Source organism: Schistocerca nitens, chromosome 2 (genome assembly GCF_023898315.1).
Source record: "Schistocerca nitens isolate TAMUIC-IGC-003100 chromosome 2, iqSchNite1.1, whole genome shotgun sequence".
Taxonomy (NCBI): domain Eukaryota; kingdom Metazoa; phylum Arthropoda; class Insecta; order Orthoptera; family Acrididae; genus Schistocerca; species Schistocerca nitens.
Genome location: NC_064615.1, coordinates 766,475,996 through 766,490,920, shown reverse-complemented (window position 1 = coordinate 766,490,920; position 14,925 = coordinate 766,475,996). Strand labels below are relative to the sequence as shown.

Below are 14,925 nucleotides of genomic sequence, written 5' to 3'. Positions count from 1 at the left end.
TGTCAAAACATGTACGAAGAAAACAATTTAAATCCATGATTGTGTGATTCCTGACCAATCATATTCATCACTATAACGTTACATGCATATATTATTATACTACCAGATATTATGTGTTAAAAATAGGTTCTGCAGAAATTAATTTCACAGATCATTGTTTACACAATTCAAAATTATATGAGTACACTATGTACAAAGTAAAGCGCGTAATATAAAACAGTGTGGAAGAAACAGATGTTATTTTGAAACAAGGAAGGCAACAATGTAGATAACCTATTATAATAAACTGAAATATGCTTCAGTTTCGAGAACTGATTCTGTTGCTTTCCAGAATTATGTAACTGATTCCTGCTGTCTGTTGCAAAACTGTACTATGTATTCAGTTACCTTTATGGACGGGGGTGGGTGAGGAGTGAGCCTGCCTCCAAGGAGCTTGAGATGCTCTCCGACTGCCTAGGGAACGAGATACTATAAGTTCCACTTGAGGCTCCTGTTTTGACTCTGCGATGATGTCATATACTTCCTGGAAACTTTTCCCTTGTAAGGAACGACCATTCCATTCTATAACTTCATCACCTGTTAAAGAACAACCAATATGTGTAAACATTGTATAATGTCACAGAATTTTGTGTGTCAACTTAATACAATAATTCTTCAAGTGACAGAGATTAAACTATTCATTTGTGATAATTAAATTAAACAAGAAATGAAAGAAAAATACAGATCTCCACATAAGATATGTAATTAATAAGTCACTCAGTCTATTATACGCCTAATCATATATTGACATATTCATCATACAAAGCAAAATAAATAAAAAATAAAATAGGGAGCTGTAAGTTTATGAGACAGATAATCTGTAATTTTGCCCATTAGGTTGACAAATACTACAGTAATGAAGTACACAATAAAATTGTGAAAAACTAGTACATGTCAATAGGAGTGCATATTTATTTCATTTTTACACTTTCCATATACTTATAACTGATTATATGTAACAAACAACAACTATTACTTGAAACTTCCTGGCAGATTAAAACTGTGTGCTGGACCGAGACTCGAATTCGGGACCTTTGCCTTTCACGGCCAAGTGCTCTACCAACTGAGCTACCCGAACATGACTCATGACCCATCCTCACAATTTTACTTCTGCCAGTACGTCGTCTCCCACCTTCCAAACTTCACAGAAGTTCTCCTGCGAAACTTGCAGGACTAGTACTACTAGAAGAAAGGATATTGCGGAGACATGGCTTAGCCACAGACTGGGGGATGTTTCCAGAATGAAATTTTCACTCTGAAGTGGAGTGTGCACTGATTTTGAAACTGCCTGGCAGATTAAAAATGTGTGCCGGACCGAGACTCGAACTCTGGACCTTTGCCTTTTGTGGGCAAGTGCTCTACCAACTGAGCTACCCAAGCACGACTCATAACCCATCCTCACAATTTTACTTCTGCTAGTACCTCGTCTCCTACCTTCCAAACTTCACAGAAGTACTCCTGCAAAACTTCCAGGACTGTAATATCCTTTCTTTGAGTAGTGGTAGTCCTGTAAGTTTTGCAGGAGAACTTCTGTGAAGTTTGAAAGGTAGTAGACAAGGTACTGGCGGAAGTAAAATTTTGAGGATGGGACGTGAGTTGTTGTTTGGTTGCTCAGTTGGTAGAGCACTTGCCCATGAAAGGCAAAGGTCTCGAGTTCGAGTCTCGGTCTGGCATACAGTTTTAATCTGCCAGGAAGTTTCAAAATCAGCGCACACTCCGCTGCAGAGTGAAAATTTCATTATGGAAACATCCCCCAGGCTGTGGCTAAGCCATGACTCCGCAATATCCTTTCTTCCAGTAGTGCTAGTCTTGCAAGTTTTGCAGGAGCACTTCTATGAAGTTTGGAAGGTAGGAAACGAGGTACTGGCGGCGGTAAAATTGTGAGGACAGGTCGTGAGTCATGCTTGGGTAGCTCAGTTGGTGGAACACTTGCCTGCAAAAGGCAAAGGTCCCGAGTTTGAGTATTGGTCCGGCACACAGTTTTAATCTGCCAGGAAGTTTAGAAATCAGCGCACACTCAGCTCCAGAGTGAGAATTTCATTCTGGAAACAACTATTACTTATTGGTGTTGACTTTATATGGTGTTATTTTTTGCAGGATGTTAATACAATTTCTTTGGGAAACATCTTTCAAAAGCTGTAATACTGCATTAAGAGTTACACAACAAGCCATGTTTAATCATTATATCATATGTTCAGTGATCATTCACTTGCGATTTTCATGACAGGAGTGTGAGTTGTGAGATGATTTATATGGTTCAAATGGCTCTGAGCACTATGGGACTCAACTGCTGAGGTCATTAGTCCCCTAGAACTTAGAACTAGTTAAACCTAACTAACCTAAGGACATCACAAACATCCATGCCCGAGGCAGGATTCGAACCTGCGACCGTAGCGGTCTTGCGGTTCCAGACTGCAGCGCCTTTAACCGCACGGCCGATTTATATGATTTTACATGTGAAACTCCTAAATATGTAAAAAAGAGACAGGTGGTCACAGTGGGGAAAAATGTTACAAATGATTCATGACTTTAATGAAAGGAAATACATGGCAACAGACTGAATTAAAGGTGAAACTAGGCTCAGGCAAGGCTACAAGCAACAAAATATGAATCTTGGACAGAACAATAAGTAGCTTATCAGGAATTAACACAATATAGTAGGAATTAACAGCTAGACCAACATTTTCAACCTATTACCCAGAACCTATCCTCCTATATAAAAGACACCAACCATTTCCTCCACCGACTCTCCACAGTTTCTGTCCCTTTACCACACGATGCCCTGCTCGTCACTGTTGATGCCAGCTCCCTGTACACTAACATTCCTAATGCACATGGCCTGAGTGCAATTGAACACTACCTTTCCAGACGCCCCATGGATTCCAAACCAACAACCTCCTTCCCAGTTGCAGTGACCAACTATATCCTCACCCACAATTACTTCTCCCTTGAAGGCATTACCTACAAACTAATCCAGGGTACAGCTATGGACACCTGCATGGCACCATCCTAAGTCAACCTATTCATAGGCCATCTAGAGGAATCCTTCCTAAAAACCCAGAATCCTAAAACCCCTCACCTGGTTCAGATTCATTGATGACATCTTTGCTATCTGGATTAAAGGTGAGGACACCCTATCCACATTCCTCCAGAAGCCAACAACTTCTCCCCCATTTGCTTCACCTGGTCCCAAGAAGCTACCTTCCTAGATGTTGACCTCCACCTCAGAGATGACTTCATCAGTACCTCCATCCATATCAAACTTAGCAACCACCAGCAATACCTTGTCTTCGACAGTTGCCACCCATTCCATACCAAGAAGTCCCTTCCTTACAGCCTAACCACCTATGGGTGTCGCATCTGGAGTGACGAGCACTCCCTCTCAAAATATACCGAGAGTCTCACTGAAGCCTTCACTGGCTGTAATTATCCTCCCAACCTTGTACAAAAACAAATCTCCCATGCCTTATCTTTCCAGTCTCCCACCACCTCCCAAAGTCCCACAGTCTGGCCACAGAGAAGCATTGCCCTCGTAACTCAGTAGCATCCAGGACTGCAGCAACTGAATTACATTCTCTGCCAAGGTTTTCATTACCTCTCGTCGTGCCCTGAAATGAGAAATGTCCTGCCCACTAACTTTTCCACCCCTCCTACAGTGGTATTCCGCCGTCCACCAAACTTTCACAATATACTCATCCATCCTTACACAACCCCTGCTCCCAATCCCTTACCTCATGGCTCATACCCCTGTAATAGACCTAGATGCAATACCTGTCCCATACATCCTCCTACCACCACCTACTCCAGTCCGGTCACTAACATCACCTATCCCATCAAAGGCAGGGCTACGTGTGAAACCAGTCATGTGATTTACAAGCTAAGCTGCAACCACTGTGCTGCATTCTATGTAGGCATGACAACCAACAATCTGTCTGTCCGCATGAATGGCCACCAACAAACTGTGGCCAAAAAAACAAGTGGACCACCCTGTTGCTGAACACACTGCTAAACATGATATCTCTCATCTCAATGACTGCTTCACAGCCTGTGCCATATGGATCCTTCCCACCAGCATCAGCTTTTCTGAATTGCACAGGTAGGAACTTTCCCTGCAATGCATCCTCCATTCCCATAACCCTCCTGGTCTCAACCTTCATTAGTCACTGTCTTCACCCATCCAGCCCTCTCCCTGTTCCCATTACAGCATTACACAGCCGTCATTTCAATGCCACACCCAGAGTTTTTAATTTCTTTTTATTTATCTGCTTTCCACTATTGCCCACCCCCACCCCCCTCATTCTCTCCTGCCCTCCATCTAAACTGCAGCAATTCACTGTCCGCCACCCCCACCATACTATCCCTCCGCCTCCCCACCCTAGCTCCTCCTTACCCTCAACAGTTGCCATTCCCATCATGCATTGGTGCTGCTGCTGCAGTGTGGTTTCAGTTATCTGAGACTGTAGACGTGTGCAAGTTGTGTTTGCGTGAGAGTGTGTGTGTTCATGTGTGTATATGTGTCTGTTGCTGACAAAGGCCTTAATGGCCGAAAGCTATAATTGTGTGAGTCTTTTTGTTTTGCCTATTGCAACTCGGCATCTCCACTATATGGAGAGTAGCAACTTTCCTTCTCTAATATTGTAGGAATTAACATTTGGCAGATATCCTATTAGAAACGAAAAACAATGGAAATAGAGTGTGCCAGCAATTATCAGAAACAATACAGCAAACAAAGTCAAAAGAGATAAAAGCAAGAAAAAGGTGTCAAGACTGTCTTAGCAGGAAAGTGCAAACGTAAGATCATTTAAACAATGAAATTTCATAATTATTTTGAAAATCATGATATTTCAAAAGGATGTATGTAAATTGGTCTTGAAAGAAACATGAAGTTTAATGCTACCTCCACAATCTAATTATTTGCACAACATATTTCAGATATTTAAACTTCCATCATAAGTCAGCTTTATGTGCATTAATGACATGTATATGTTGTGTTACAACCTTGGGGTAACCTGTGGCACTGCCTACTAGAGCAAGACAAAAGGAAGAAAAAAACTACTTCAGTACAAATCTCACAGCCACACCTAATAAAAACTGAAGAAACTAAAGATAGTGTCTAGAATATACACACACACACACACACACAGATATATATATATATATATATATATATATATATATATATATATATATATATATATATATATACACACAAAGATGATGTGACTTACATCTTTACTTTATCTTTGTCTTTGTTTTTAGATATATTTTTCCCACGTGGAATGTTCCCATATATATATATATATATATATATATATATATATATATATATATATATATATATATATATATATATATATATATATATATATATAAAACACAGATGATGTGACTTACCGAACGAAAGTGCTGGCAGGTCGATAAAAACACAAACATACACACAAAATTCAAGCTTTCGCAGGACCAAATATGTCTGCTTGTGTCTGTATATGTGTGGATGGATATGTGTGTGTGCGAGTGTATACCTGTCCTTTTTTACCCCTAAGGTAAGTCTTTCCGCTCCCAGGATTGGAATGACTCCTTACCCTCTCCCTTAAAACCCACATCCTTTCGTCTTTCCCTCTACTTCCCCCTTTCCTGATGGGGCAACAGTTTGTTGCGAAAGCTTGAATTTTGTGTGTTAGTTTGTGTGTCTATTATCGACCTGCCAGCGCTTCGTTTGGTAAGTCACAGCATCTTTGATTTTAGATATATTTTTCCCACGTGGAATGTTTCCCTCTTCTGTAAGTCACATCATCTTTGTTTTTATATATACATATATATAATAGAGGGAAACATTCCACGTGGGAAAAATATATCTAAAAACATAGATGATGTGACTTACCGAACGAAAGTGCTGGCAGGTCGATGGACACACAAACATACACACGAAATTCAAGCTTTCGCAACAAACTGTTGCCTCATCAGGAAAGAGGGAAGGAGAGGGAAAGACGAAAGGATGTGGGTTTTAAGGGAGTCATTCCAATCCCGGGAGCGGAAAGACTTACCTTAGGATATATATGTGTGTGTGTGAGAGAGAGAGGGAGAGAGAGAGAGGGTGAAATGAGTGAGAGAACAGAGAACAAGAGCACAGTTTTCATTATGATACAGATATGGGTAGTTAAGCTTACATCTATTACAGGCTATATATATATAGCAAAGGTTGAAGGAATGCATAGGTTTGATTTTAAAAAAAATATACGCAGATAAATATACTCTTAACAAAATAAACAGATATACTCTGGAGCTGACAGAGGGTAGAAACTCCTTATGTTCTATGTAAGTGAAGTACATTTTTGAGATGTTAACAATTTCATCACAATGGTACTGAGGACTAAATCATGAATGTACTAATGGAATATTGAGGATAAAATCTTCAAAGTTGCTAAGAGTGATTAATGTTCAACAGAAGTCCAAATAATAGTCCTCAACTGTGTAAATCAGATCATATCATACTCCATTCTGTTGTTTCTGCAAGAGGAAGAGTGAAATTTCTTCAGAATCCAGAGAGTCTAGAAGCAGTGTCGAAATTCCTGTAAAATTTATTCAACAGAACTAAGAAAAGTTGGCAGCAGAAGGTGTTCCAATGTTAAGGTTCATGTACGATTTATTTGGAGCCATTTTGTGAATATTATTTAAAGTGAATAATATCTGAGAGCTATACTAATTCTTAAGAGTACAGATAACCCAAAACAGAAAGTTCACTGAAAAACCCAATATGAATGCCAAATCTGCACAGCCATCTTATTGTTGTATACTATTTTTGCACATTTATTACACAGAGAATAATTACTAATGGTCAGGTACTAAGAAGAAAGGTAAATTTAAACTGATACTAAAAATAAAAGCCATCTGTAAAAATTATAAACCTTAACTAAATAACCATAAATAACCCTTTACTTCTCTCAGGTGTTCAGCTGATTTGTTGATTCCATTTAATGCATAAAAGTTTGATGACTGACTTAACTATCTTCTTCACATGCTTCCAGCCACATTCTTGTGCGTATTCACTACCAACCGAACTGTGAAGTACTGTTGGTGTTGCACCACTATTTATAGCCAAGTTTTGATTTATGGGACCCATTACATGCTTTGATTCTCATCTGTTTTCTCCAGGCCTGCATTGTTATTCTGTGAAATGCAGTATCTCACCATATTTCAGCTGTGGCGGGTGAGATGACAGGCAAGATCTTGGAAAACCTAATAAATAGGGATGGAGGTTTCAATTTAAACAAGGCCTTGGATCCAGCATTAAATTTATTAAGATCATGCCAGCCATCTCAGCCATCAGATATGACATTGTAGAGAAAATGTGCATTTCACAGAATAACAGATTGGGTTCAGAAAAACAAATGAGCATCAAAGGTTGAATGAGTTGAACTAGGCTAAAAATATCAATGTGATACCAACAATACTTCACAGTCTGGTTGGTGTCAAAGCAGTAAGTAATCAAAAGAAAAAGCTTACAGCACCTAAAGAAGATGGCTAGGTCAGTCATCAAAATAATGTGCATAAAATGAAATAGATAAATAGGTTGAAACCATACCATTAATTTTTTACTTTATCCATTCTGAATCCAGATTTTAAAAACACTGGAAATAGTATTAAGTAGTTGTAACGCTTTTTGGATACTTAGAGCAGCTGAATTTTAAGCTTCTCTCCAAATGAGATGCTGTGCTTAACAAAATACAACTTGGATAATTCAGACACTATGACATCTGTATCAAATGGTGGGTATAAAAATTAAAATATAACAAACACTGCATCAATTAAACAAAATTTATAAATATTTTTTCAGTTCTGAGGGCCAAAAAATATTTGGACATTTACAGAAAGTAATATAATATGTTCCACAACTGAAGAAAGAAATTATTGTTATATGTGTTTGAAATATATTTGTACACTTGTAAAGACTCTCTAATTGGGTTTTATACACATTTCGTAAGTTATGTAAAAAAAAAAAAAAAAACACCACTTACACACCAATGCATCAGAAAATGCTCAGTTTCAGACTGTCTTTCCAGTGAAACAGCAGAAGTCTTTAGAAAGCCATTAGTAAGCTGCTAATCAGGTTGGTGTCATTTCATTGCTTACATATTGCACATATTACCAATTGGCAATAATCCTCTCTGACAAATAAGCAATCAGTTTTGTACAGAGTAAGTGATATATTATGCTTTGTGAGTTAGAAGTTGCAGTTTGTAGCCTGCTGTGAGGAAGGTATGAGTAGACTGTTACGATTTATGTGCTCTATACATTTAGGAATTAAAAGTTGTGGGTGATATTTGTGATAGTGGTGATAAAGAAAATACATTGTTAGAATGATACGATCTATTAAAGTTTAACTGTAATGTGGGCTTTGAAAGGATTAAGCTAGTGACCCCAAATGTCATTAAAAACCAGTCTGCCTAACTGGTATGATGATACACATTAAATAAACACGCAGGAAAAAAGTTATTATTGCAGCTTGCATGAATGCACCTCTATAAGCGTGATATCACGTACTCTCAGTACATTTTATTTATCTACCTGCTACACAATGGGTTTTCTCTGAATGAAAATACACTGTTACACAAGTTTTAATGTCCCTAACGGGGAACAAAACTGTATAATCTGGTCCAAATCAAACAGTAGCCCATGACAGATGATCAAAAAACAATGGCTTAACTACTAACAGACTCATTTAGAGCATAATGTATTAAGTACAGATTCTTAAGAAAACACAGAGTTACTGAGATTAAATGGGAAGTCATACTGCTTTCACCACAGGATACTAAAATTACATAAAAAATTCTAGAGTGGTCTTATTCTTAGCTACAAAAACAATTTCATCTATTCTGTCACTGTTTTAGTGTAATAATTTTATATACAGAGAGACTTCAATCTCTGAATCTTCAGGTGAGAAAATAACTTTTATAGTCAATTTATTTTTTGCTGTGTAGCACATGACAAAACTCTGAGCAACACAGGATGTAATCACAGCTGGTGTTCCAACTATGTTCAACAGGGGGTGAAGCAAGCTTAACTCCAGGTAGTAGACCAAATGCAAATCTCTCATAGCAGTAAAAAAGTGGGCACTCAAGACAGCATATGGCATACATGTTTGCAGCAGACAAAGAGATAAGAGTTTTTTAATGAGACATTAGCAGATAACAAAGGGTGAAATATGATATCTCACTAATTGTTACACTCAAGTGGTAAATGGAAAATCCTGTGTGGAAGGCACACACTTAAGTGAATAAAACCACTCGTAATATGGTTATGGTGCTCTGCTGTGGAAGCAGAATACTGTAATTCACCTTTGAGCTTAAGTTCTTACTTGAAACACAAACACAAACACACACACACACACACACACACACACACACACACACACAAACCTTGATAAGGGTGATGGTTGTCCTGAATATGACAGGAGATATTTAGCAAATGAAACAATGTATGTGGATAAAACCAGATACAGTGTACCATAAATGAGTACTAGTACAACAAGGCTAACAAACTTTGTAGAGGGCATACTGATAGAAAAACAAGCCTGTCTACAAAAGAAGAATACAAGAGAACTGGTATTTTGGTAACAAAAGGTAGTGAACTTTTAAAATCAGATTGAAAAAGTGAGTTAAAAAGGTTAACATACACTGTCAACAGCATGAAGTTATGGGCGACTATATTCAGAAATCCACAACAAAGAAAAACATATTTTTACTTGCTGATAGCCACAGAGATACTCTACAAGGTGCAAACTATAATATCCAAATTAGTAACACAGTCAAGCCAGGAGCAAGAACAACAAACATGGCAGTAGATGTAGATTTAGAAAGCAAAATATTGCACAACAGTAATTTTGTCATCAGTGTAACAGGTACAAATGTGGTAGGATGTGAGGAAGCTGGCATTCGTACTGGAGGATTGAATAATTTTTTAGAGTTAAACACATTGGAAAACACTATTGTTATTACAACCTCAAAGAGGCAAGATCTAGTATACAACTTATGTGTTAACAATGAGACAAAATAATAATAATAATAATAATAATAATATGCTCAGGTTATGAAAAGTGTTCAGTTTCGGTCATAGGCAAATTGAAGGGCCAGAGGGAAAAACCCACATAAGTAAATTTTTCTGAAACTGGAGAAAAAATGATTTTAATGCTTGAATTGTGATTACTTCAATATATAAGAACATACAATACTTTTATTTCATACATTAAACATCTTTGGTACACTGAATGTGAAAACAGCATTACTGGCATCCTGAGTGTTCCCAGGACGAAGTAATTTCCCAAAATGCAACCAAACACAATAATCACAACTAAACAAATTTCTGGTTGTGATAATACAGCAACAGTACTCATATTACGAATATTTAGCTGTGGGGCAATTGACTGGAGAGCTTTATAGCACCAGGATGGAAAAACATAATCAGGCTTTGCCAATCTTTATATTTTAGCCTGGAAATTGGAAGAAGATCTAGAATTAAGCATGGAACTGTTTGAGTTAGATTACAGTGAAAAAAGATAATGCAAAACTATTGTGCACTTGACAAGTAAGTAATTCTGAAGTTAAAGATACCATTGTAAGCATGTATGAGCAGTTCAAGCAGCCCATCCATTGGTTGACACTCTCATGGTGTCCTACTGGTCACAGTTTGCACTGCTCTGTGATAAGTTGTTTGATGTTTAAAAATATGGTAGTGGCTGGATTCAGATGATATTATCTTAATAGGCTGAGTTTTGAAAGGGCATTTTGCAGTGTACTTTGAGTCTAATAGTGTTTTCAATTTCTTAATTAACTGTGAACGCACTCAGAGGAGATGGCTTACATCAGGATGTTTCAATCATTTCCTTGAAATCTTCAGACATTTCCATCAGTGCCTTTGTATTCCATAATCCAATATTTTTATCACACTCTAAGTCCAAATCAATACATATAGGGAATGTAATTTTGATCTTCTTCTGTCCAATAATTTGATTGAGAGTTATATAATGAATGAAGGGGAAATTGGTGAAGGTTTTTGACCACCAGCAGAAACACAAAATGTGCAGGGTGTTCCAGGAGGAATGGTCAATATTCATGTATATGACAGGAATGATCATTCAAAGCAAAAAAGTCCAGTAAACATGGGCTCTACAGTGCATACCATAAGAGTCATAAGCACTTGTTCTTCTTCCCTACTGTGAAATACATCCCTTCTACAGAACAAGTGCTCATAGCTCTTAAAGTATGCATTTTAGAGACCATGTTTACTAGACAAGTTTTTCTTGTTTTAGTCCATACTACCTCCTCCCAAAATATGGAAAGCAAATAGCTTGCAGCAGAAGAAATTTGTTTCATAGTATCGAAAATGGAAAAGCAATCATAGCTCTTAAGAAACTGGTATGCACGTTAGAGCCCATGTTTACTAGAGTTTTTTGGTTCAGATGACCAGTCCTCCTCATATGCTGTGTATGGAGCTCTTCAATGACCTCATCCAAGGCACGATGAGGTGAAGAAGAAATGATGTCACATCATTCATGGCCTTTTTCACATTGCATTCAGTATATATAAAGGACTCGACTATTGCAATAACATGAATATTGAATGAATACATCAAAATTTGTGCTTAAAATAAATATCATTGGTTGCAATATTTGGTGGGGATACATGTTTTGCAAAGTCTATGCAGACAGCCACTTTCTTTTTATTCTTCATTGCCTCCAATTTACTTGTGATGTGAAGTTTCCATTATAATTCTGTTGGTTCTGCCCTCTGGCAGCCAGATGAGTCACCAGTGGTGACTTACCTGTTTCTTTCACATGAAAATCTGATTTACCTGGTTTTTCACCCTTACAGCAAAACTTTGAAAACTCGTATCTCTGGGCTCACTTTTTTTTTTTTTTTAATTAAAAAAAAGCCTCTCAACAGATGCATATGATCAGTCTGAATGAGCTCTAGTAATAATTCAATTTTGACAAAAGTAACTTACCTGACTTCTTCCCCTGATCTCCAATTAGATAAATTCTTCCACAAGAAACATGGATTATGTCTGAATTATGAGGGTATGCATGTTTCACATGAAAAATGAAGCTAAACGATTATAAGAAAAAAAAATTGAACTGAACAGCCTAATCTATGAAAATAGCTGATTTGCAAGTGAAGTAGAAGTCCCTTTGTAGTGTTAAGCAGCCTTCACTATATAAAGGCAAAACTTTCCCTGACAGTACCAGAGAAGACAAAAAAAATGTAAAATAATGTTCCAGAGTGACCAGTACATCACCAATAAAATAAAAAAAGGTGATGAATTTCTAGGAGAAAGTAAATCACATGCGAGAGTGAAGATATTTGCAGCCTTAAATTAAACAATTGCAAAATTCTGAGTGTACATTATAAAAAGATACACAAACATAGTGGTTGGTGTAGGCATTTATATTAGAAATAACATTCAGTGTGGAAACACTGATTGGACTGATGAACTTTGAATCAGCAGGAGTAAAAATAAAGCTAGGCATATGCAGCTTAAGAATAGTTGGTGTATAGATTACCAAACAGTGATGTGAACGACTTCTTATGTCATTTAGAAGAATTGCTGGATAAACTCTTGACGAATAAATCAATAGATTTTAATAACAGGAGATGTGAATGAAGGCTCTTTATGCTATAATGTACATCATCTTACATATTCTGACTTGATACAGTGCTTTAACCATATTCATAACAATTCATCACCAACCAGAATAACACTGACTCACAACCAACCAAAATAAAACTGACTCACAAACTTGTACTGTCCATGCTGTTACAAATTTAAATTCAGAGGATTCCGTGGCAAGAATGATTGAAAATTATTGCTTGGACCACATTGCTCTATCCATATAGATTAATACAGATCACAAAATCACTTCATGTAACAACTTACTTACAAAGGACAAAATGGGCTGTAATAAGCTTAACAATAACCTTGTACACAAAGACAGGCAGCAGATCAACAAATCAGATAAAATTAATGAAAACTAAGATAATTTCTAAGAAATACTTAACGACTGTTTTAATCTGGAATGTGCGACAGCAAAAACACTAAGGAAGTAAGGAAGTCAGATAATACATAGAATCTCAAAATTAATTGATAAATTAAAGGAAGATATGAAAGACCTACATACGCTGTTTAGGTAAACCGAATTATTGTGGTACCTCCTGCTTGTGTCTGTATATGTGCGGATGGATATGTGTGTGTGTGTGTGCGAGTGTATACCTGTCCCTTTTTCCCCCCAAGGTAAGTCTTTCCGCTCCCGGGATTGGAATGACTCCTTACCCTCTCCCTTAAAACCCACATCCTTTCGTCTTTCTCTCTCCTTCCCTCTTTCCTGATGAAGCAACGGTGGGTTGCAAAAGCTTGAAATTTGTGTGTGTGTTTGTTTGTAGTGTCTCTATCAACGTACCATAAACAAAGATGATGTGGCTTACCAAACAAAAGCGCTGGCAGGTCAATAGACACACAAACAAACACAAACATACACACAAAATTCTAGCTTTCGCAACCAACGGTTGCTTCGTCAGGAAAGAGGGAAGGAGAGGGAAAGACGAAAGGATGTGGGTTTTAAGGGAGAGGGTAAGGAGTCATTCCAATCCCGGGAGTGGAAAGACTTACCTTAGGGGGAAAAAAGGACGGGTATACACTCACACACACACACACACATATCCATCCGCACATACACAGACACAAGCAGACATTTGTAAAGGCAAAGAGTTTGGGCAGAGATGTCAGTCGAGGTGGAAGTGCGGAGGCAAAGATGTTGTTGAATGACAGGTGAGGTATGAGTGGCGGCAACTTGAAATTAGCGGAGATTGATGCCTGGTGGGTAACAGGAAGGGAGGATATATTGAAGAGCAAGTTCCCATCTCCGGAGTTAGGATAGGTTGGTGTTAGTGGGAAGTATCCAGATAACCCGGACGGTGTAACACTGTGCCAAGATGTGCTGGCCGTGCACCAAGGCATGTTTAGCCACAGGGTGATCCTCATTACCAACAAACACTGTCTGCCTGTGTCCATTCATGCGAATGGACAGTTTGTTGCTGGTCATTCCCACATAGAATGCATCACAGTGTAGGCAGGTCAGTTGCTAAATCACGTGGTTGCTTTCACACGTGGCTCTGCCTTTGATTGTGTACACCTTCCGGGTTACAGGACTGGAGTAGGTGGCGGTGGGAGGGTGCATGAGACAGGTTTTACACCGGGGGTGGTACAAGGGTAGGAGCCTGTGGCAACACATGTCTGTGTGCGCAGGATGGACGTTGGTAACAGGAAAACAGGAGCTGCGTCAGATGAGCGACGCCGACAATTGTTTGCCGCTCACGCCATAGAACCTGTATGGAGGGTGCAAGGAGTAACTATGTGTTATTCCTTAGTGGCCAAATAATTGTAATTGTTATAGACAATTGAAACAGGATTTGTCTAGAGACTCTTACTTAATCTTGGTGTTAAACTCACTAGAAGCAAGACCTGTCTTTGAATTTCTGGTGTTATTAAACCCACCACAATGTTATTATAATTAATAGTATCTAATGGTTAACAATGCAGTTGACTTGCAAGAGTTTGTATGCTTATGTGAAACTTGTGGAAATCAAAATATACCTGAACTGAACTGAAAGTATGAGGGTACTGAGTTATTTCAAGACAGAGAGAGAGTTTTTTTAGTTCCTCTAACCAGCATTATTTCTTTGGAGAAGAAGCTCTGGAGACTGACGCAGCCACGTGTCCAGAGAAGAGGATCAGCTAAACATTTCAAGTAAGTCAACTGTAGTAAGAGAAGTGTGACGTTCACAATCCAGTTATGCACCGCTTCTCTTGTTGCCAAAACCATTAGAGGAGAAGAAT

At 38.1% G+C, this 14,925-nt stretch overlaps 1 protein-coding gene across 1 annotated transcript in view; it reads right to left on the bottom strand.

The window, feature by feature from the left end:
• The window catches only part of LOC126237003 (regulating synaptic membrane exocytosis protein 2), a 1,236,422-nt gene that overhangs the window by 751,152 nt on the left and 470,345 nt on the right, over nt 1-14,925 (bottom strand). The window contains exon 8 of the mRNA XM_049946727.1: nt 388-576. Within this exon, the coding sequence (XP_049802684.1) occupies nt 388-576 (189 nt within the window). The remainder of the gene's footprint in view (nt 1-387; nt 577-14,925) is intronic.